Consider the following 21,479-nt stretch of genomic DNA (forward strand, 5'->3'; position numbering starts at 1 on the left):
CTTCCATAATCTGTGTGAATTAAGTATGGAGCTAATGTTGCTACAACAAACTAAAGAGTGCTACAGGAAGTTAAAAAAAAGATTATTCTGGAGTTCCTGTCGTGTCGCAGTGGTTAATGAATCCGACTAGGAACCATGAGGTGGCAGGTTCGATCCCTGGCCTCGCTCAGTGGGTTAAGGATCCGGTGTTGCCGTGAGCTATGGTGTAGGTTGCAGATGAGGCTCAGATCCCGTGTTGCTGTGGCTCTGGCATAGGCTGGTGGCTACAGCTCTGATTCGACCCCTAGCCTGGAAACCTCCATATGCTGCGGGTGTGCCTCTAAAAGGCTAATAATAATAATAATAATAAATAAAACACTTTAGATAAAATAGGGAAAAGAGAGAACAGATGAAGCAACTGCGGCAACTTCTAGATAATAGCAAGAGCTGGGCATTGGGGATGTGTGGGTTCATCACAGTTATTTTTCCACATTTTCTTACAGTTGAAAGAAATGTATTAAGCCTTTGGGACCCCCAAGAAAAACTCTTCAAGGAACTAAAAAGCCAAGGGATGGGGGGGGGGGTCTTTGGTCTCCTTTTCTGCACATAGACTCTATTCAACCTTGACCCTGAACTCAGCTTGCAAATCACATCTACCAGGACCCACATCTCTGACCTCCTCTCTCCTCCCATGTCCAACTCAAATTAGAAGAGTAACGTGCTGCCCTTACTCAAATATCCATAGAAGCTAACGAAGTAGACTTCTGATTACTGACTGAGATGGGATGGAATGAAATAAGCTGCATAATTACTTCCATAATTCCTAAGCTTCAGTGACTCTGCTTAAGATTAGGTAGGTCTAGAGATAACAAAACTTGACTAAGGAATCATGGCTTCACAACAATGTCATTTTCCATATTAATCTAATTTCCTCTATAACCTAATGTTGGATTTTATATTGTCTTAGAGTACTAAGTATCAATAAAATATAAATTCTGATTCCTGTTTCCATGAAAAAAAGGAACCACAGATATCAATGCTAATATTCTCTCAACCTACCCAGCTTTTCCACATTCTAAAAAGCGAAATTTATCTTGACATACATTTTAAAAATCTAAAATCCTCTGAAGTCAAAATTATATGGAAAAGCATTGAATAAAATGTTAACACCATAAAAGAGAGACATGCAAGGTGGCAGAATCTAAATAGTTTTCAAATGAGCAACTGAACTCAACCTTATATAAACTATATAGTCTTAGAATCTATACAAAATCTATAAATGAAAGCAGTCTAACATCTTTATGGGAATATCTTGTCTTAATACTTAATGGGATATTATCTAATAATGTCTAATGAGATAATATCTAATGGGATATTATCTTTATGGGAATATCTTGTCTTAATACCTAATGGGATATCATCTGATAATGGGATATTACCTAACACTATCTAATGGGATAATGGCTAATGGGATATTATCCTTACAGCTATGCTGTAACTTCATTTAGCTATATAATAGTAGCTATAACTAAAATATCACTAAAAATATACTTGGTTCCCCAAAACTGGTTGAAAAGAATCTAAAAATTACTGATCAGCGTTCTAAGAGCAGAGCAAAATCAATTAATATTTACAGTGTCAATAGGAAGCAAGCATATTTCAAAACTTCCAAAGGTAAATAAAAGAATTCAGGGGAGTTCCTACTGTGGCACAGTGGGTTAAGGATCTGGCGTTCCCAACAGCCGTGCTGTGCTGTAGGTCACAGCTGTGGCTTGGATTCCGGCCCCAGGAACTTCCGTGTGCTGTGGGTGGGGCCAAAAAAAAAAGGATTCAGAACTGCAAGTCAGGCCACACAAATCAGCTATGTAGTTCTGCAAATTGGCTTAGTAGTTGGCTTAGCGTCTGCAAATTTGCAAAGCTCCCCATGAGTCCAACACTTGAATGTTTGAAAAACAAGAGTTGACGACCTTTCCCTGATAACTTTAACCTAGGAAGGTTCCCACCCTCGCCTTTATAGCACTTTTTCTCCACTTAGATAATAACATTTGTTTTCTAACTTCACTCACTTTACGTCTGTTGCACAGCTACATTCTGAAAGGCAAGCACATGCACGACATAAAGAAATAAATAACTGAATTAATTTTGAAAAGTCAAATACAAGGGTAGCACTGACATTATTAATGTCTTAAGCGATGGGTAAAGATAACGGATTAGCTGAGTTATCACCTTATGAGGAAAGTACTGAAGGCAATATATTGCGAGAGTTTAAAACTTACACTATTTGAATCCATCCATCATGCTATTCATTCATTCACTACAACATGTAAAGACTGCCTATTTTATGCCGAGCAATATTGCAGCCCTGGAGACTAAGAGATGAAAGACCCCACCCTTTCACTCAAGGAGGCTCACAGCACAATGGGGAACACAGATCACGCAACCTAATTTTAAATACTCTGTTTCTGTCATTTCCAAACCACTCAGCCCAACATACAAGATCCTTCAAGATCTGGACCCTTATCTATGCTCTCAGCACCTGGGGTGCAACTAGAATACAGTGAAATGCAACGGAAGCATGGGGAACGCTTTGTGGGAGATGATACCCAGCACGCGGGGATGAAGGGCAAGAACAGTTAAGTGCATTTCTGTAAGGAGGGAGCCAGAGGTGGGAAAGGGCCATTGTCAAGGAGGGGACACACCAACACACAGCTGAAGAAAGGTCAAGGGAAGGACTGGGTATTTACTGCAAATAGTGTGAGGGACCCATCACAGGTTGAAAAACAAAGAGAACACAGAGAGGTAGTTAGGAAAAACCTTTAACCACGCTCGGGAGTTTGGATTTGATCTGTGAAGCGGACAGAGCACTAGGAAAGGGCTGTAAGCAGGGAAGGTACATGAATCCTTTATTTCAGGATAACTCTGGCAGCAGAGTAGTGAGTCAGCTGGGTGGTTAGGAGACGTGCGAGAAGATTCTTATTCAACTGTGAGCTCGGGGATGCAATGGGATTGCTGTGTATTAGGAGCATCACTGAAGACTGGAGTGGACAGCAGAGATGATTAAGGGTTTAATAGCTTTTTCAGAGGCAGAATTAATGGGACTGGGTGACGGGGCTGTGAAGAGTGATAAAGAGGGAGCAGTTTCAATGACTCCGGCTTTCATATTCGCAATGAGAATCAGTTTAAAAGTCCAAAATACCGAGTATCACTATTTATGACCTGCTATCATATATCATATCATGTGCTACCATATATCATTTGTATCATATCATGTGATATCATATAGATCCTATATCCTACAGTATCATATCATGTGATATCACACATCATAATTATATCATACCATGTCATACCTTATTTCGTCCACACAACCCCAAAAGTAGCAATCCATCTGACATTGGAGGAGCCAGAAGCTCAGAGAAGTTTGTCATTTGTCCAAGGTCACTACCCACATGTAGGACTTGAAACTAACTTCTGTCTGCTTTCCTAGCCATCTACTAGAGAACGAAGAAATAGCAAAGAATTTACTGGCAGTATCCTAAAAGAACAGACAGAAAAGGCTGCACAAGCTGCTCACCTTTTCTCCCCTTAAAAAATAATCAGGGATATTGCAATTACATCTCAACTCTACACGTACAGTACAATCTTTAAAGGTGAGCAAGAAAAGGGGCAGGTAAAAAATAATAATAATTTACGAATATAGACAGAGCTCTGCAAACCAGACACCTTTGGAGAACCAAATAGTAAGATATATAATTACACAGAGCAAGGTATTTGAAATATTTCATTGTACATGGGAAACAAAATTTTTGTTTGTTTAGCATTAATTGTAATAACAAGGATCTCAGGGACCGCAGAAATTGTGTGACATTCACTTCCACTGTAAATGAGCACTGAATATTATTAGTTAATGGGCCCATTAGAAGTTTTACCCTTCATTTACTATTTTCAGACTGTACCAGGGATCAAACGATGCATTAGGCCCATTCCCTTGGCACAAGCTCTTTTGGTTTGTAACCGTAAATTGCATTGTACAGAACACACTGGCAATGAGAACTGTCAAAACAGAATAATGATCTTGTTTGCAGTGGTCACCGCAAAACTAAAACATTTCTAAAATCTAAAATTTCCATTACACCATAATCACACTTCAGGAATAGAGAAGATATCTGAATATGCCAGAAATGTACAAAGAGCCATGAAAATGAGATCCAGATAGTACTTCAAAGCCATTTCAGTAGTTTTTAAAGCATCTCTCTCAATTGTCTCCTAGACATCACTGGGCTATCTTCCCATGATTTCAAACTCACAATGTGCAATTCGCAATGTCTTCTTTTCACTGTCCACAAACCTGCCTGTACTCTCGTTTTCTACCCTTCATTAAAGGCAGCATTTATATACTAATTCCCCCAAATTCAACAATTCTACATTTGTTTCCTCCTCTCCTTCCTTCTGTCCCTTTGGCCATAGTTGCTGGTCTTTTCCGCAACATCTCTCATCCACCCTCCCTTCCCTCCCATTACAGACAGTCTGATATGTACCCTTAACGATGGTTTCCTTGACACTGTAGCAGTGTCCAACTCGGGCTTCCTACGCCTGTAGGAATCCATCACTCTTGTCAAATGCAACTAATGAGAGGCTGCCAGAAAGGGCGCCAATGGAACATTTAAAATTTTTTTGAATAATACCGATTTTTGATATTAAAAAAAGATTCAAAGTGTATTTAGAGGGAAAAGTACTCCCTTCCAAGCCTGTCCCTAGCTACAAGTTTCCATTCTGAAAGATGAGCAAGAAAAGGGGCTGGTAAAAAAAAATAATAATTTACAAATATAGACAGAGCTCCACAAACCAGACACCTTTGGAGAACAAAATATTAAGATATGTAGTTACATTTATTTGAAATATTGAAATATTTCAATGTATTTGAAATATTTCATTATACATGGGAAACATTCAGAATGTTTCCATTCTGCTAGTCCCTGGGCAGAGATATTCTCTGCATATTCAACAAATATGTGGTCTTTTGAGGTTTAAAGGCACGCACACAGAGACATTTTATACATGCGTATTGTTCCACATCTGGCTTTTCCTACCGAATAAGACTTGGAGTTCAGAGCATTTTGTTATAGAGCGAGAGCTGATTCGTTCTTTTTCATGGTTGCATAACATTCTACTGTGTGATATAGTTTATCCTTCATTTTTTTTTTTTTCTTATTTTTTGTCTTTTTAAGGCCGCACCCAAGGCACATGGAAGTTCCCAGGCTAGGGGTTCAATTGGAGCTACAGCCGCTGGCCACAGCAATGCCAGATCCGAGCCATGTCTGACCTATGCCACAGCCACAGCAACAAAGGATCCGACCCATATCTTCAACCTACACCATAGCTCACAGCAATGCTGGATGCTTAACCCAGTGAGCAAGACCAGGGATTGAACCCAAGTCCTCATGGATACTAGTTGGATTCATTACCACTGAGCCACAATGGGAACTCCCTCATCATTCGTTTAAACCAGTCTCTAATTTGTATGTTCGGGTTTGTTTCCAACCTCTCACTATTACAATGTGCCATCAAAATCCTTGGACATGTATATCTTTGCACACATAAATGGTATGTTTCACTAACTCTGCTAATTCTGGATGATGCCGGTGGTAAAGGCACTGATGAATCTAAAGACATGAAAGGAACTTCTTTTACAAGCTAACTCCTGAACTGTGTATCTTGATCATATGGTGTGAACCCTTGGGTTAAAATCTTTTGGAAGCTTTTCAGGAGACATTTGGAGTAGTCCTGTCAGCCCTTGCTGGTGGACATGCATTTCCACCTACACGGAAAAGGCACACACATGACCCACAACTTTGTCACAGGAACAATGCTCCACCCGTACAAAAACAAAACACCGACTTCTTACAAAGGTCTCCAAAGAGAGAAGGATTTGCTTCTTTGTCCTGGCAGCTTTTAGTACATTATGAGGTTAACAAACAGAAAAGGTCTAATAATACTGTCGAGCAAGTATGACAAATTATTGGTGGCATCCTTTTCTGATGGAATTCTGAAAGAGAAAATAGCCAAGGTCTATGCAAAAACCAGACCACAGAGGCCAAACACTCAGCCTTATAAACATGTTAGGAGTTTCCATTGTGGCGCAGCAGAGACAAATCCAACAAGTAACCGCTAGGTTGAAGGTTCGATCCCTGGCCTTGTTCACTGGGTTAAGGACCTGGCATTGCCGTGAGATGTGGTATAGGTCGCACTCACAGTTTGGATCCTGTGTTGCTCTGGCTGTGGCTGTGGCCGGCAGCTGTAGCTCTGATTAGACTCCTAGCCTAGGAATCACCATATGCCATGGGTGCAACCCTAAAACGCAAAAAAATAAAATAAAAATAAAAAAAATAAAAAGACCCATGAGATACACAGAACATACATACATACCATGCATAGACTACTGTGATTCTTCTCACTTGACATTTTAATGGCAGGCTGTAAGACTTCTGGTTAGTAACCCAGTAATTACCCATCGTCAGACACCCATACCAAAGAGTGTTGTGCTAGATAGTTACAAAGCATTAGTGAAGTGTGTAAAAGCATCCCATTTGCAGAGATAAGAAATCCTACCAGCTGATCCAGACAGACCATGTCATCAGGCCATGCCCAGTGTCTGGATCAACGGAAGACATCACTCAACCTTGCTGGAAGGGACCTAATTAAGTTCTGATGTAAAGGGGCACATTATCGATGAGCCACATCTTCTACTCCAAGAGGCCAGCTCTGTTTAATAGCTTCTTGATACTCATCTGTTTTGCTCAAGACATAAAGACCGCCTTCTGCCTTGAACCTCATCCAGTGGGGTCAACTTACAAGAAATTTCCAGGAATTCCCGGAGTGGCTCCGTAGGAACAAACCCGACTAGTATCCTGGAGGACATGGGTTCGATCCCTGACCTCGTTCAGTGGGTTAAGGATCCGTGTTGCCGTGAGCTGTGGTGTAGGTCGGAGATGTGGCTCAGATCCTGTGTTGCTGTGGCTGTGGTGTAGGCTGGTAGCTACAGCTCCCATTCGACCTCTAGCCTGGGAACGTCCACATGCCACAGGTGCAGCCCTCAAAAGTAAGTAAATAAATAAATAAATCCTTTCTAAATGAATGACTGAATGTTAAGGGCAGGTCAGGAAGTGGAGAACCAGGTGGGGAGTGAGCTGTGCGGTGGTCTAGGGCTCAGGAAAAGCACTAGAGATAGCAAGTTGCAGGTTACGGACCAGTCTTTGTGCCAACAAGGAAAATTTAGTCTCCACCGCCTTCCCTCGCACCCTCCCCTCCACACACCATGCAACACTCTCTCCAACAGCACTCTTTTTTCTTTTTTTTCCTTGTCTTTTGTCTTTTTAGGGCGGCACCCACAGCATACGGAGGTTTCCAGGCCAGGAGTCCAATTGGAGCCACAGCTGCTGGTCTACGCAACAGACACCGCAACATGGGATCCAAGCCATGTCTGTGACCTACACCACAGCTCACGGCAACGCCAGGTCCTTAACCCATTGAGCAAGGCCAGGGATCGAACTCACAACCTCATGGTTCCTAGTCAGATTTGTTTCCCCTGCGCCACAACAGGAACTCCTCCAAGAGCATATTTGTAGGAAGGTCCCTTGGCTCTCGCCGTGTGCTACAATGAGACAGGGTGTGTAAAATGTCCAGCATAATGTCCAGAAATCTCTACATCCACTCCTCCTTGCCTGCTCCCAACAAACCCCAAGAGCTGAGGGCCCTGAATTCAGAACTAGCCACGCATAGCTCTTAGTCATCGAACCTGGAGAAAGTCATTTCGGCTCTCCGACCCTGAGTCTGCTCTGAAAACTGTCTTCTTGGAGGCTCCTTTTACTTCCCAGGGGATGCAATGACTGGCGATTTCCAACAATAGGCAGAGCCATTACCTCACAAAGGGCTGTTCTATCAGGTGACACTGTTAGAAGGTTCTCTTCTGTAGAGAACTGAAATTGCCCCTGCTCGAATTCAGCCCCGGATCTCTGTGCCATACGTCACAGTAACACAAAACCTGTCTTCTGCTTCTTATACGTGATAACCCCTCAAATATGAAAAAGATGTCCCATTTTCCCAAACCTTTAAAATAAAAAGTACCCTTCAGGAGTTCCCGTCGTGGCGCAGTGGTTAACGAATCCGACTAGGAACCATGAGGTTGCAGGTTCGATCCCTGGCCTTACTCAGTGGGTTAAGGATCCGTCGTTGCTGTAAGCTGTGGTGTAGGTTGCAGACACGGCTTGGATCTGGCATTGCTGTGGCTGTGGTGTACGCCAGTGGCTATAGCTTCAATTGGACCCCTAGCCTGGGAACCTCCATATGCCGCGGGAGCGGCCCAAGAAATGGCAAAAAGGCAAAAAAAAAAGAAAAAGTACCCTTTAATGTCCATCAAGTCCATGATTTTTGGGCCTTTTTAAAAATATTAGTTACCTGCCTCTGTGAGTTCTTTATCAACATTTCTATTTAAAAGGTAGTGACTGCAATAAATTACAGGGTTCTGAATTTGTGGTATGAACAGCAAGTGCGGTGGCTCAGTTGGTTACAAACCTGACTAGTATCCACAAGGACACAGGTTTGATCCCTGGCCTCACTCAGTGGCTTAAGGATCCAGCGTGGCTGTGAGCTGGAGTGTAGGTCGCAGATGCGGCTCAGATCCCATGTAACTGTGGCTGTGGTGTAGGCCGGCAGCTGCAGCTCTGATTTGACCCCTAGCTTGGGAACTTCCAAATGCTGCAGGTGCGGCCCTCAGAATAGAGAATGAAAATAAAGAGGCAGGAGAGCAGAGTGGTCAAGAGGGCAGACTGAGTCTCTGTGACCCAGGAGGGTTCCAATTCTACTTACTGACATTATTGACATGTATTAGATGTTAACTAACTTCCCTGTTTGGATTTCTCACCTATAAAATGGAAGCATAATAGAACCTACTGTACAAGATTGACATAAAAAAGTTGAATGAGGAGTTCCCATCATGGCGCAGTGGTTAACGAATCCAACTAGGAATCATGAGGTTGTGGGTTCGGTCCCTGCCCTTGCTCAGTGGGTTGACGATCCGGCGTTGCCATGAGCTGTGGTGTAGGTTGCAGATGCGGCTCGGATCCCGAGTTGCTGTGGCTCTGGCGTAGGCTGGCGGCTACAGCTCCGATTGGACCCCTAGCCTGGGAACCTCCATATGCTGCAGGAGCAGCCCAAGAAATGGCAAAAAGATAAAAAAAAAAAAAAGTTGAATGAGTGATCAGTTATAAGAGGCCTGTGGTAGTTAAAATAAATATTATCAACAAAGCAGGCAATTTATTTATCTAAGAGATTATATATTTACATGTGTAAGTAAGTAACTGTTTTGCCATGTGCATTTACAAATGACATAAAAAGAAAATAACTTTCCATTGCTTCCTTATAAGTAAAGGTTGCATTTTTAATGGATAAAAATAAACTGACACTTTTTTTTTTAGGTTCAAAGGATGTGATAGTTCTCTTAAGAGAGAAGATGAATTGAATTATACTAACAGAGGAAGTGAAGAAGAAAACAGAATAAGCAGAAAGTAAACATCAAAGAAATACATTCTTAAGAATATTTTCCCTTTGCGTTAAAACACAGTCTGCTCGTTTCGACTATACTATGAATGCATGATTTTCAGCATTTCAGGTGCAGTAAGAGGATTCTCTTTCCTGGTTTGTTTTTATGCATACTTTAAAAAACCTCATTAGGAGCTCCTGTTGTGGCTCAACAGGTTATGAACCCGAAGAGTATCCAGGAGGATGTGGGTTCGATCCCTGGCCTTGCCCAGTGGCTTAAGGATCCGGTGTTGCTGTGGCTGTGGTGTATGCTGGCAGCTGGAGCTCCGATTGCACCCTTAGCTGGGGAACTTCCAGAAGCCAAACATGTGGCCCTCCAAAATGCAACATAAATACATAATTTTTTTTTAAAAAAAGCATTCTTTACAAATTTCTTAAGAAGTCTTACCAATACCAATACAATAATTATTTTAAAATGATGACTCATTTGTTTAAGGGTTTAGCCTTAACTTCATTAAAATTTAAAGAAAACAGTCATTTGAACAGTACACTTTGAAAGCCTAGTACACTCTGAAACAGTACATTATTATGCCACATAATTGCAGTGGCTTTCAAATCATTAAAAAGCTCTTCTTTAGCAAATAACATCTACCTAATAAGGAACAACTGTATTTTCATTCATTACAAAGCGGTTGCTTTCCCCAGTAATATGTATCTATATGAGATAAAAGTAAAGATAAATCTTCACTACATGTCTGAGAGATGGGAAGGATGGAATGTTTTCTCAAGATAAAGTTCATCCATATTCTCCTTAAAAATTCCTAAACTTTTTTTTTTTTCTTTTTATGGCCCTGTACCCACAGCATATGGAAGTTTCCAGCCGAGGGGTTGATTTGGAGCTACAGCTGCCGGCCCACACCACAGTCACAGCAGTGTAGGATCGGAGACCTGCGACCCACACCACAGTTCATGGCAACACCAGATCCTTACCCCATTCCCTAAGTGAGGCCAGGGATCGAATCCACACCCTCATGGATACTAGTGGGGTTAACCCATTGAGCCACAACGGGAACGCTCCAAATCCCTAACCTTTAATTAATTATTTATTTTTTTTGGCTGTGCCCGTGGCATATGGAAGTTGTCTGCTCTTCCAGGCTAATCTCTGAACCTGTGCTCTCCTTCCACCCCCTTCAGTTTACTCAGCAATCGTGCTCCATCAATGACTCCCTTTCTCTCCTGAAGCTTCAGCTTCAACTTTTTTTTTTTGTCTTTTTGTCTTTTTAGGGCCACACCATGGCATATGGAGGTTCCCAGGCTAGAGGTCAAATCGGAGCTTTTGCTGCCAGCCTACACCACAGTCATAGCAATGTGGGATCTGAGCCGTGTCTGTGACCTACACTGCAGCTCACAGCAACGCTGGATCCTTAAACCATGGATCGAGGCCAGAGGTCGAACCCACGTCTTCATGGAGCCTAGGTGGATTCATTAACCACTGAGCCATGACGGGAACTCCAATGAAGCTTCAACTTCTGACTCCAACAATCCTTTCCTCTCTTCATAGAGACATACTCAAACCCATTTTTTTTGAAAAAAAGCAAAAGACCACCACCAACAAAACCAGAGCCCTCTTCAAGCCTGAACATTCTTTTTGCTGTATGTCTGCTCCTGCTTTTAATAACCAAGCTTTCAGGACAAGTCATCCAGGCTGGCTTTCGCTGCCTTTCCACGCAGCATTCCCCATGCAGCCTAATGCAGGCCACCCTCCACTGCAACTACTCACATCAGCGTGACCGAATGACCTCCCTACTCGCAAAGGCAACAGATGCTTTGCCTTTCTTCTTGGACTTGACCTCTCTACAGCATTTGATGTTGGGCAGCTTCCGCCTTGAAACGCTCTTCCACTGGCCTTTTCATAACATCACTGCCTCCTGATGTTCTTTCTACACTTCAGAATGCTCTCTCTGCCATTATTGGTCCAACCTTACATTTTCGCTTTTTCCCAGGATTCTATTCCTGGCTTTCCTCTTCTCAAACTCAACTGTCCCTGGGGAAGGGGGGGGGGAATAGTCACACCATGAATTATCTCACATGCCCATAAATCAATAAGACTGAATCCGAACTCATCTGCTTCCTCTCCATCCCCCAGCCCAACCAGTGACTATCCCCATTACGGCCCTGCTCTGTATTGGTTTATCGGCCTGTCCTCCCTGTCCTGGCACACCTAGGGGACGGACATAACACACTGCTGTCCCTAGGGGTGGCTTCCCAGGGAAGGGGCTGGGAGTGTGGAAGGGGACGGTGACCCAGCAGGAGCAATGCATCTGAAAGGACCTAAGGAGAACGGAGCTCTAAGAAGGACCCCAGATGAACTTCACTGAACTACACCATGACTGTCTTGAAGGAAGTGACGTATACATATGTTTTCATCTCTCAATATCTTGTATTTTATTAGCATAAATGCCTGGCACTTGGCGGATACCCAGTTCATCTTTAATGGATAGTTTGGTTCAAAGAAGTAGAAAGAGAATGGGATTATCTGCTGAGCTTTGAAGAACTGGTAGAATTTCTCAACAGCTATAGATGGAGGAGGATTCATTTAAGCCAGCGGGAATGAAAAATGCATTAGGCACAGAGAGAAATGCTGGACTGGTGGAATATACAAGGATACGTCGTTATCAGTAATGCTAGAGTGCTCACGCGTGATTTTACAGGACTTCCCGATGGAGTCACAGATGTAAGGCGACAGGCAATGGCGAGCCAGTAAGGCCTCTTAAGCAATGCAATTTGCAATTGGGAAAAGAAAAAAACAACAACAATAACAAAAACCTGGAACAAAGGACACCTCTTTAAATAGCTGCTGAATGAACTACCTAAGTGAGAAGAAATGAAGGCCTGAACTACAGCAGCCAGACTAACAACAGAAGAAAAGCATTACCTCTTTTTAAAATTGAAGATAAAAAAAAAAAAACCTTTTTGAATATTCAAGAACAGTGGCATTAGCTGAACATTTAACAGAGGTGAAACATTTGAAGCATTAAAATTAAAAGGTCTAAAACGGAAAAGAATCAAATATTTTAAAAATCCATGTAATCCCTTGGTTTACTGACCCACACAAGCATGAATGGGGTTTGGTGTTGGGGTCGACAGTGACCTTTACCAAGTGCATGCTGTTGGTAAGGACTCCCACGAGCATGACACCCAGCTGGCCACCGAGGAGGGCGTTCTGTACAGGCTTAGGCAAGGTCATTCTACAACTTTGGAGAAGGCAGTGAGCAGAATAGAACCATACCGTGAAGCTGTTGTTAGCATTTTTTGTGCTGGCTTCAGCTACACTGGCATCTGAGAGGTCAACTTCATCAAATATCAGAGACTGTTAATGAAAAAGAACACAGATATAATAAGTGAAAACTTAATGTACTGCTCTTCCATATTATTTTTACCCTCAGGTCATGACCATGAAGCCATGTCAGGAAATGGGAATAGAAAAGGAAGAGAAATGTAAGTTAGCGACGATTGTGTGGGTAAAACCATGATGTTCAACTGACACATAAATCCCAAGCTGTAAAGGACCTCAGAGAGCTCCCTGGTTCACTGCCTCATTGCAAGATGCTCTGTGCGCTCTAGAAGCCTCGTTTATGGGGAACCTGCTCAGTGTGTGACATACACACATACTCACGCCCCCTCCCCTTCCCCTACAATGAGAAGAACTAGGCCTGGCTCATATCGTGGCAGTTTATCGAACGTTTAGATTGTCCTCATCTATAAATGCGTTCAGATGAGACGGTGCGGGTGCTCTGCAAATAGAAGATGATGTCTCTTCTAGACTCTTAGAAGTGGCTTTAATCAAAAGGTTTCGGTGTTTGAAAACGCCACAGAAATAAAATCTTTACAAATGTCGAGAGATCAGGAAATTCTAGTAAATAAACATATCCTTCCCACTTTTAGTAGGTTGCTCATTGTTCAAATCCATTCAGTGTTCTTCCAGCGAGGCAGGTATAAACACTGCCCATCTAGAACTGCAGAAAAAGGGGCTCCATCATCTAAGAGTTTCCACCAACCCCGAGATCTCAGAGGGTTATGCAACTCTACTTCAATCCAGCCAATCTGACATAAGACTTGTTCCCGGATGAGAACAAATTTATAATCTAGCACAGGAGATGAGATGGACACGATTGGCTTTAAGTAAGACAGACTATTTAAAAGTGGGAAAGGAGTAGTTCCCGTTGTGGCTCAGTGGTTAATGACCCCGACTAGCATCCATGAGGATGCAGGTTCGATCCCTGGCCTTGCTCAGTGGGTTAAGGATCCAGGGTTGCCGTGAGCTGCAGTGTAGGTCACAGACGCGACTTGGATCCCGCTTTGCTGCGGCTCTTGCATAGGCCAGCAGCTCCAGCTCTGACTGGACTCCTAGCCTGGGAACCTCCATATGCCGCAGGTGCGGCCCTAAAAAGATGACAACAACAAAAAAAGTGGGAGAGGAGATAGCACAAAATGCTATGAGAGGTCACAGATAATTTCTCCGGCAAAAAACAAACTTTCTCTTGTGGATAATGGGATAAAGACAATGATGGGGGGAATCTTAAAGAAAACAGGGAATTTCTTCAAGGGAAGAAAGGCAGACAGAGCAAAAATTATCCCGGGCATGGGAAACATGGGGCAAGGCTGTGGGCTAGCAAGTGGTCAGTGCTGTCTGGAGATAAATGTGAAAAGCCAGGACGGAGCCAGATCAGGGACCACTGTGAACATAATGACTTTTAAAATAAGATTATTTCACTTGGTTATTACTTGTACAGCTGCATAAACTAAGAATTAGGTTTGTGGGGGGTTTTTTGGCTTGTTTGTTTTTTAACCTACTGCTGTATAACTCCACTAATTATATCAGGAACACATATTTTTTTATTCTAGAAATTATCAATTATTCTACTGGCACAAGTAGCAATAAGTCTTAATTTTAAAAATTGAAGTATGGTGGACATACAATATTATGTTAGTTTGGGGTGTACAATCTAATCATGTAACAATCTAATACATCATCAAATGATACCACTGAGTCGAGTAACCATTTGTCACCATACAAAATTATTACCGTATTTTAAACTGTATTCCTTATCCTGTGTATTAAATCTCCATGATAAGAATTCCAGTTATTTATTTTATAACTGGAAGTCTGGACTTCTTAATCAATCCCCTTCAGCTATTTCACCAAGCCTCACTTACCCTCCCCTCTGGCAACCACCCATTTATTTCCTCATCTATAAATGTTTCTGTTTTGTTTGTTCATTTGTTGTTGTTTTTTTTAGTTGCGCATATACACAAGGCTGTATGGTATTTGTCTTTCTCTGTCTGATGTATTACTTAGTATAATACCCTCTATGTCCATCCATGTTGTTGCAAATGGCCAAGATTTCATTCTTTCTTGTGGCTAATATCTCATTACATTCATTACCAGTAATCAGTCTGTTCAGATCTTCTATTTCTTCCTGATTCTGTCCTGGAAGATTCTATGTTTCAAGAAATGTATCCAGTTCGTCCAGGTTGTCCAATTTGTTGGTACATAATCCTCATAGTAACCTCTTATGACCCTTTGCATTTCTGTGATGTCAGTTGTAATTTTTTGTTCATTTCTGATTTTATTTATTTGGTTCTTTCCCTTTTTTTCTTGATGAATCTGCATAAAGGTTATTGAGGATATCTTTTCAGAGAAAAACTGCTCTTGGTTCCACTGATCTTTTCTTTTCTCTTTTTAGTCTCTATTTCATTTAATTCCACTCTGATCGTTATTGTTTCTTGCCTTCTACTAACTTTGGACTTGTTTGTTCTTCTTTTTCTAGTTCCTTCAGGTGTAAGATTAGATTGTTTGAGATTTTTCTTGTTTGCTGAGGTAGGCCTATATCATTATCAAGTCCTTAGGACTGCCTTTGTTGAGTCCCATAGACACTGGAACATTGTGTTTCTGTTTAATTTGTCTAAAGGTATTTGTTGATATCCTCTTTGATTTTTTTCAATGATCCACTGGTTATTAAAAAGCTTGTTGCTTAGACTCCACATGTTTGTGTTTTTTCCAGTTTTCCTTGTGATTAATTTCTAGTCCCATACTGTTGTGGTCAGAAAAGATGCCTGATACGATTTCAATTTTTTTAAGAATTATTGAGATTTGTTTTGTGGCCTGATATATGATCTTTTCTGGAGAATGTTCCATGTGTACTCAAAAAGAATGTATATTCTGCTGTTTTGGGGTGGAATGTCCTGTATATAATATCAAGTCTCATCTAGTATAAAGTATCATTTAAAGCCAGTATTTTCTTATTGATTTTTTTATCTGAATGACCTGTCCATTGATGTAAGTGGGGTGTTAATTAGAGTTCCCCACTATTATTGCATTACTGTCAATTTCTCCCTTTACATCTGCTAATATTTACTTTATGTATGCAGGTGTTCCTCTGTACACTACAGTTAAATCTTCTTGTTGGATTGATCATCATTAGATAATGCCCGTTTTTGTCTCCTGTTACAGTCTTTTTTTTTTTTTTTCTTTTTACCATTTCTTGGGCTGCTCCCGCAGCATATGGAGGTTCCCAGGCTAGGGGTCGAATCGGAGCCATAGCCACCAGCCTACACCAGGGCCACAGCAACGTGGGATCTGAGCTGCGTCTGCAACCTATGCTACAGCTCACGGCAATGCTGGATCCTTAACCCACTGAGTGAGGCCAGGGACTGAACTTGCAACCTCATGGTTCCTAGTCAGATTCGTTAACCACTGAGGCATGACAGGAACTCCTACAGTCTTTATTTTAAGGTCTATTTTGTCTGACATAAGTATTACTACCCCAGATTTCTCTTCCTTTCTATTTGCGTGGAATGTCTTTTTCTTTTCAGTCTCTGTGTGTCTTTAGATATGAAATGAGTCTTTTGTAAGCAGGACAGACATGTTATGTTTTTGTAACTATTCAGTCATCCTATGTCTTCTGATTGGAGCATTAAGCCTGCCCATTTACATTTAAAGTAATTATTAATCCTGCTGTGTAGCACTGGGAACTATATCTAGTCACTTATGATGGAGCATGATAATGTGAGAAAAAAGAATGTATACATGTATGTGTGACTGGGTCATCTTGCTGTACAGTAGAAAATTGACAAAACACTGTAAACCAGCTATAATGGAAAAAAATAAAAATCATTTTTTAAAAAAGTAATTATTGATAGTTTTTTACTCATTGGCACTTTGTTCATTGTTTTCTGGTTATTTTTGTTGTTTTTCTCTGTTCCTTTCTTCTTCTCTTGCACTCTTCCCTTGGGATTTAATGAGTTTCTTTAGTATTATGTTGTACTCTTTTCTCTTTATTGTTTACCTCTTATAAGTTTGTGGTTCTTATGTAACAACCTCTGTATTTAGCAGTTAATTTTATATTGATGGCTACTTAAGTTTGACAGCTTTCTAAAAGCACTATATTTTTACTTCACCCCCCCATTTTATGTTTTTGATATTATCTTATTCTGTGTATTATTTAACTAATTATTGTAGATATATAGTTTCACTAGTTTTGTCTTTTAGTCTTCATACTAGCTGTGGGTGGGTGACCCACGACCTTTATCATATTTTTGCCTTTACTGGTACAATTTCTTTCTTTCATAATTTTCATATTTCTAGTTACAATTTTATTTTGTTATCATTTATAATTTTTTCTTTTCTGTTTAAAGAATTCCCTTGAACATTTATCATAAAACTGGTTTAGGAGTGGTTAACTACTTAAGCTTTTGCTTGTCTGGGAAACTTTCTTTCAATTCTGAATGATAACCTTGCTGAGTAGAATATTCTTGTTATGTTTTTTTTCTTTCAGTACTTTGAATATGTCGTGTCACTCCCTTCTGGACTGTAATATTCCTACTAAAAAGTCAGCTGACACTCTTAAGGGGGCTTCCATGTATTTAATTGTTTTTCTCTTGCTGCTTTTAAGATCTCTTTTTATCTTAATACTGTGACATTTTAATTATGATGTGTCTTGGTGTGGGTCTCTGGGTTGACCTTGTTTGGGGCTCTCTGTCATTCCTGGATTTGCATGTTTCCTTCACCAAGTTAGGAAAGTTTTCAGCCATTACTCCTCTGAGCAGGTTTTCTGTCCTTTTCACACTTTCCTCTCCCTCCAGAACCCCTTAAATGTGAATGTTCCTACATTTGATGTTGTCCAAGAGATGCCCTTTTGTTTCTTTTTTCTTTTTGATGTTCTGAGTGGGTAATTCCACTAGCCTGTCTTCTTGAGTGCTGGCCCTTTCTTCTGGATCATCTCATTTGCTATTGTTTTCCTCTGGTATATTTTTCACTTCCATCATTGTATTCTTCAGTTCTGATTGGTTCTTCTTCACATTTTCTACCTATTCTTCTCCCGAGTTCAATGACTATCTTTAGGACCATTACTTGGAACTCTTTCTCTAGAAGGTTGCTTATCTCCATTTAACTCAGTCTAATTCTGAGGTTTGTCTTGTTCTTTCATTTGGAACATATTCCTTTATTTCTTCATTTTGCCTCTCTGTGTTTGTTTCTACATATTAGGTATGTCTCGGCTAGGTCTTGAAAGAGTGGCTTTGTGTAGAAAGTATCCTGTGGGGTCCAGTAGCAAGGTCTCCCCTGGTTACCAGAACTAGATACTCCAGGAGGGTTCCCTGTGGAGGCTGTGTGTGTCCTTCTGTTGTGGCTGACTGCAGTTACTGAGGGTGAGGTTGTATACAAGGTTGGACCTCAGTATGGCTGGCTGCAAGGCCCAGCTGCAACTGTTGTTGGTGCTCTGGTGTGTGGGGCTGACTCCCAGGGCAGGAGCCACTTTGTGGGGAACTCTCGTGTTGGCCAAAGGTGTCCTCAAGGACTAGCAGGGCAGGGGGCTGCTTTGGAGTGGGCTCCAATGCTGATTAAATGTGTCCACTGTAATATTTATTTTTGAAGGAACAGTAAAATATCAGCTTTAAATGGTGGCTCAACATTGCAAATTTTTTTCTTCCAAAGCTACATCATTTTTATTTCATTCAACTGTTAAATAAAAATTATTTTAAGTCTTGTTTTTATTTCAATATAATTTTTATTTCTAATCACTACCATAATTGAGTGATTGTTTTATGCCAGGTATTATGTAAGCATTTCATGTACATTATTTCATTTAAGCCTCTCAACTACATATGCTGTCTATGGCCATTCAACCAGAGTGTGCTGGGACTGGGATACGAACCCTTGTTTGAAATCAGAGTATGCCTCTTGTGTTCAGGAAAAGATTACGAGGTTTAAAGTTCATTATATCTAATAGGGTTACACTGAACTGTTCCTTTTAATTGTGAAAAAAAAAAAAAAAAGAAAGCAAACTACACTAGAACCTTCCTATAAGATTGTCCTTAGGGGACAAATCATGAAATTGACTCAACTATACCCCTGTGGGATTTGGTCCAAGATGAATCACATTTACATGAAATTCATATAAGGGCAGTAATGCTATAATGAGCACCAAGACAAAAACAGTTTGATGAAATCAAAGTTTCAATTCCATCTACAGCCTTCACGTGCTTGCAACTAGTATTCTCTCGAATTACCTTTGAGTCCTTTGCATAATAAAGTGTACGACCTCGAAGTTTGAAGTATCGCTTTTTCCACCTTTGGAAAGAACTGGTTTGCTTCAACAGTTGTCCCTCTTTAATACTGGTCTAGGGAGAAGCAGAAGCACAACGACATGATTAAAATGAAATTCAAAAGCAAATAAAATTCACTTTCATTTGGTTAATGACACACTATCATTAACATTTTGAATTTATTATTTCTCATGTCTTCCAAAGTACATGAGAGAATATTGTATTCTCATTGTTCAACCAAGAGAAGACATGTGCAAAGCCCCCAGGGGGAAAGGTGAATTTGACATGGTACCCAGCTCTCAAAGCAGTCACAAATAGTATGGAGGACACACGCACACAAACTAATACTTTTGATATGGTGTGATGAGTACATGGACATATACAAGTAGACATATATACTTGTATATAGTAAAAATGCAATAAATGGTAGAAGGGTAGAGGTTCACTATAATGTAATAGTTAAGAAGGTATGGGCTTTAGAGCCAGAAACCCTGTGATCAACTCTTGGTGCCACCACTTAGTAGCTTGATGATATTAGGCAAGTCAATAAACCTCTTCGTGCCTTTACTCATTTATAAAACGGGGAGGACAACAGGATATACTTCACAGGGTTGTTGGGAGAAATACATTTTAAAAACATGCATTTAATTGATTTATTGCATGGCGTACAGTAAAGGCTCGGTAAATGTCAGTTACCATCAGCTATATCTTATTGTAACAAACACATACTCAAACTATGGTGCATGGTGATCCGAAGAAGGAAGCACCAGCTCTGCCTTAGAGGGGGTCAAAGATATCCTCCTGGAGGACAGCCTTCCATGAGTCTTCAACTTTATCAGAATGATGAGGGGTGGGAAGAAGGGTATTTTAGGTGTGTGCAAAAGTAGACAGGTTTAAAACATTATAGATACTTGGGGGAATCTTCACAGGGTTTTTGCTTATCAATACAGGGTAGGGCGTGCAATGGGGAGGAGCAAGAGATATGGTTGGAAAAGGTAGGGAGGGGTTCTGTGACTCTGGGCTAGACCTTGTGCTAACGTTTATGTAGCAAGTTCATTTCATCACCACCAGTCTTTTTAGGGCTACATCCGCAGCATATGGAGGTTCCCAGGCTAGGGGTTGAATCAGAGCTATGGCCACCAGCCTACACCACAGCCACAGCAATGTGGGATCAGAGCCATGTCTGCGATCTACACCACAGCTCACAGCAATGCCAGATCTGTAACCCACTGAGAGAGGCCAGGGATCAAAGCTGAGTCCTCATGGATGCTAGTCAGATTCGTTTCTGCTGAGCCAAGATGGGAACTCCCCCCAAGGATGTTCTGACCATCTAGTATCTCTCTCATGGTCCCCTCCAAACACAAGGGTGCTACGGTGCTTTGCTTTTAAGTGGGCGTTCATGCATACCCCTTACGACTTGACATTACCTACTCTCTCCTCCTGGATGCTCTTCTGACCAACTCCTTCACCTCCTTCACATCTCTGACCTTCCTGATGAGACCTCACTGACCACTTTAACATGTTTTCCATAGTTCCTCCACCCTGATCTTATTTATACCCCCACGCAAAGCACTTTACATTTTTTAATGTATAATGTAATTTACTTATGTAGTATATTGACTGTGCTACCCCTATTAGAATACAAGGTCCCTGAGTTTATTACATCTAATAAAGTTAAATTTCATATTTCATTTTAATGGAAGGAAAAAAAAAGAGGGAAACTTCATTTGTAGCAAACTAAACTTACAGCTTTTCTATGAGACCGTCTTCAGGAAATGTCACAGTAATGACTCAAAGAGGTCCCCTTGGGATGGGGTCCAAGGTGGGTCATATTTATCCTGAATTCACAGCAGAGCAGTAATGCTACAGTGAGCCTCCAAGACAGAACCAGCTTATAGAGCCAAAAATTTAAATCCATCCCACTGGACTACATATCGATGTGTCTCAAGTACCTCAAGACAGTGTCTGGCACATAGGATATGGAAATCTGTACAAGTGAAGTCCAGATGCTGAGATTAAAGCCACATTTGTTTGACGCTAGAGTTTCTTTCCAGCTTGAACATGATACTGTCTTTTATTATCAATGAGACATAAAATATTGAGAAATTGATTGTTGTCTCCAATACAGTAGTTAGATCATATGAATGTTTACTTTCAATTTTATTAAAAGATTTCCTCTAGAGCTTGCTCTCAGATGGTCCCCCAGGAACTGGGAGAGCATTAAAATGTAATGATGACAAAATACTTTTGAAACTTCACTACCAGAGAGCCCGACTTAGAATTAGACAGACAGACTTCAAGCCAGGCTCCACTACGTACTAACAACATAAACTGGGCAAATGACTTCAGTTCTCTGT

General features: G+C 41.0%; 1 protein-coding gene across 1 annotated transcript in view; it reads right to left on the bottom strand.

The window, feature by feature from the left end:
- DGKH (diacylglycerol kinase eta) overlaps positions 1 to 21,479 on the bottom strand; it is a 198,533-nt gene that overhangs the window by 99,466 nt on the left and 77,588 nt on the right. The window contains 2 exon segments of the mRNA XM_021065624.1: positions 12,806 to 12,886; positions 19,087 to 19,197. Of these exon segments, the coding sequence (XP_020921283.1) occupies positions 12,806 to 12,886; positions 19,087 to 19,197 (192 nt within the window).

Source organism: Sus scrofa, chromosome 11 (assembly GCF_000003025.6).
Source record: "Sus scrofa isolate TJ Tabasco breed Duroc chromosome 11, Sscrofa11.1, whole genome shotgun sequence".
Classification (NCBI taxonomy): Eukaryota; Metazoa; Chordata; class Mammalia; order Artiodactyla; family Suidae; genus Sus; species Sus scrofa.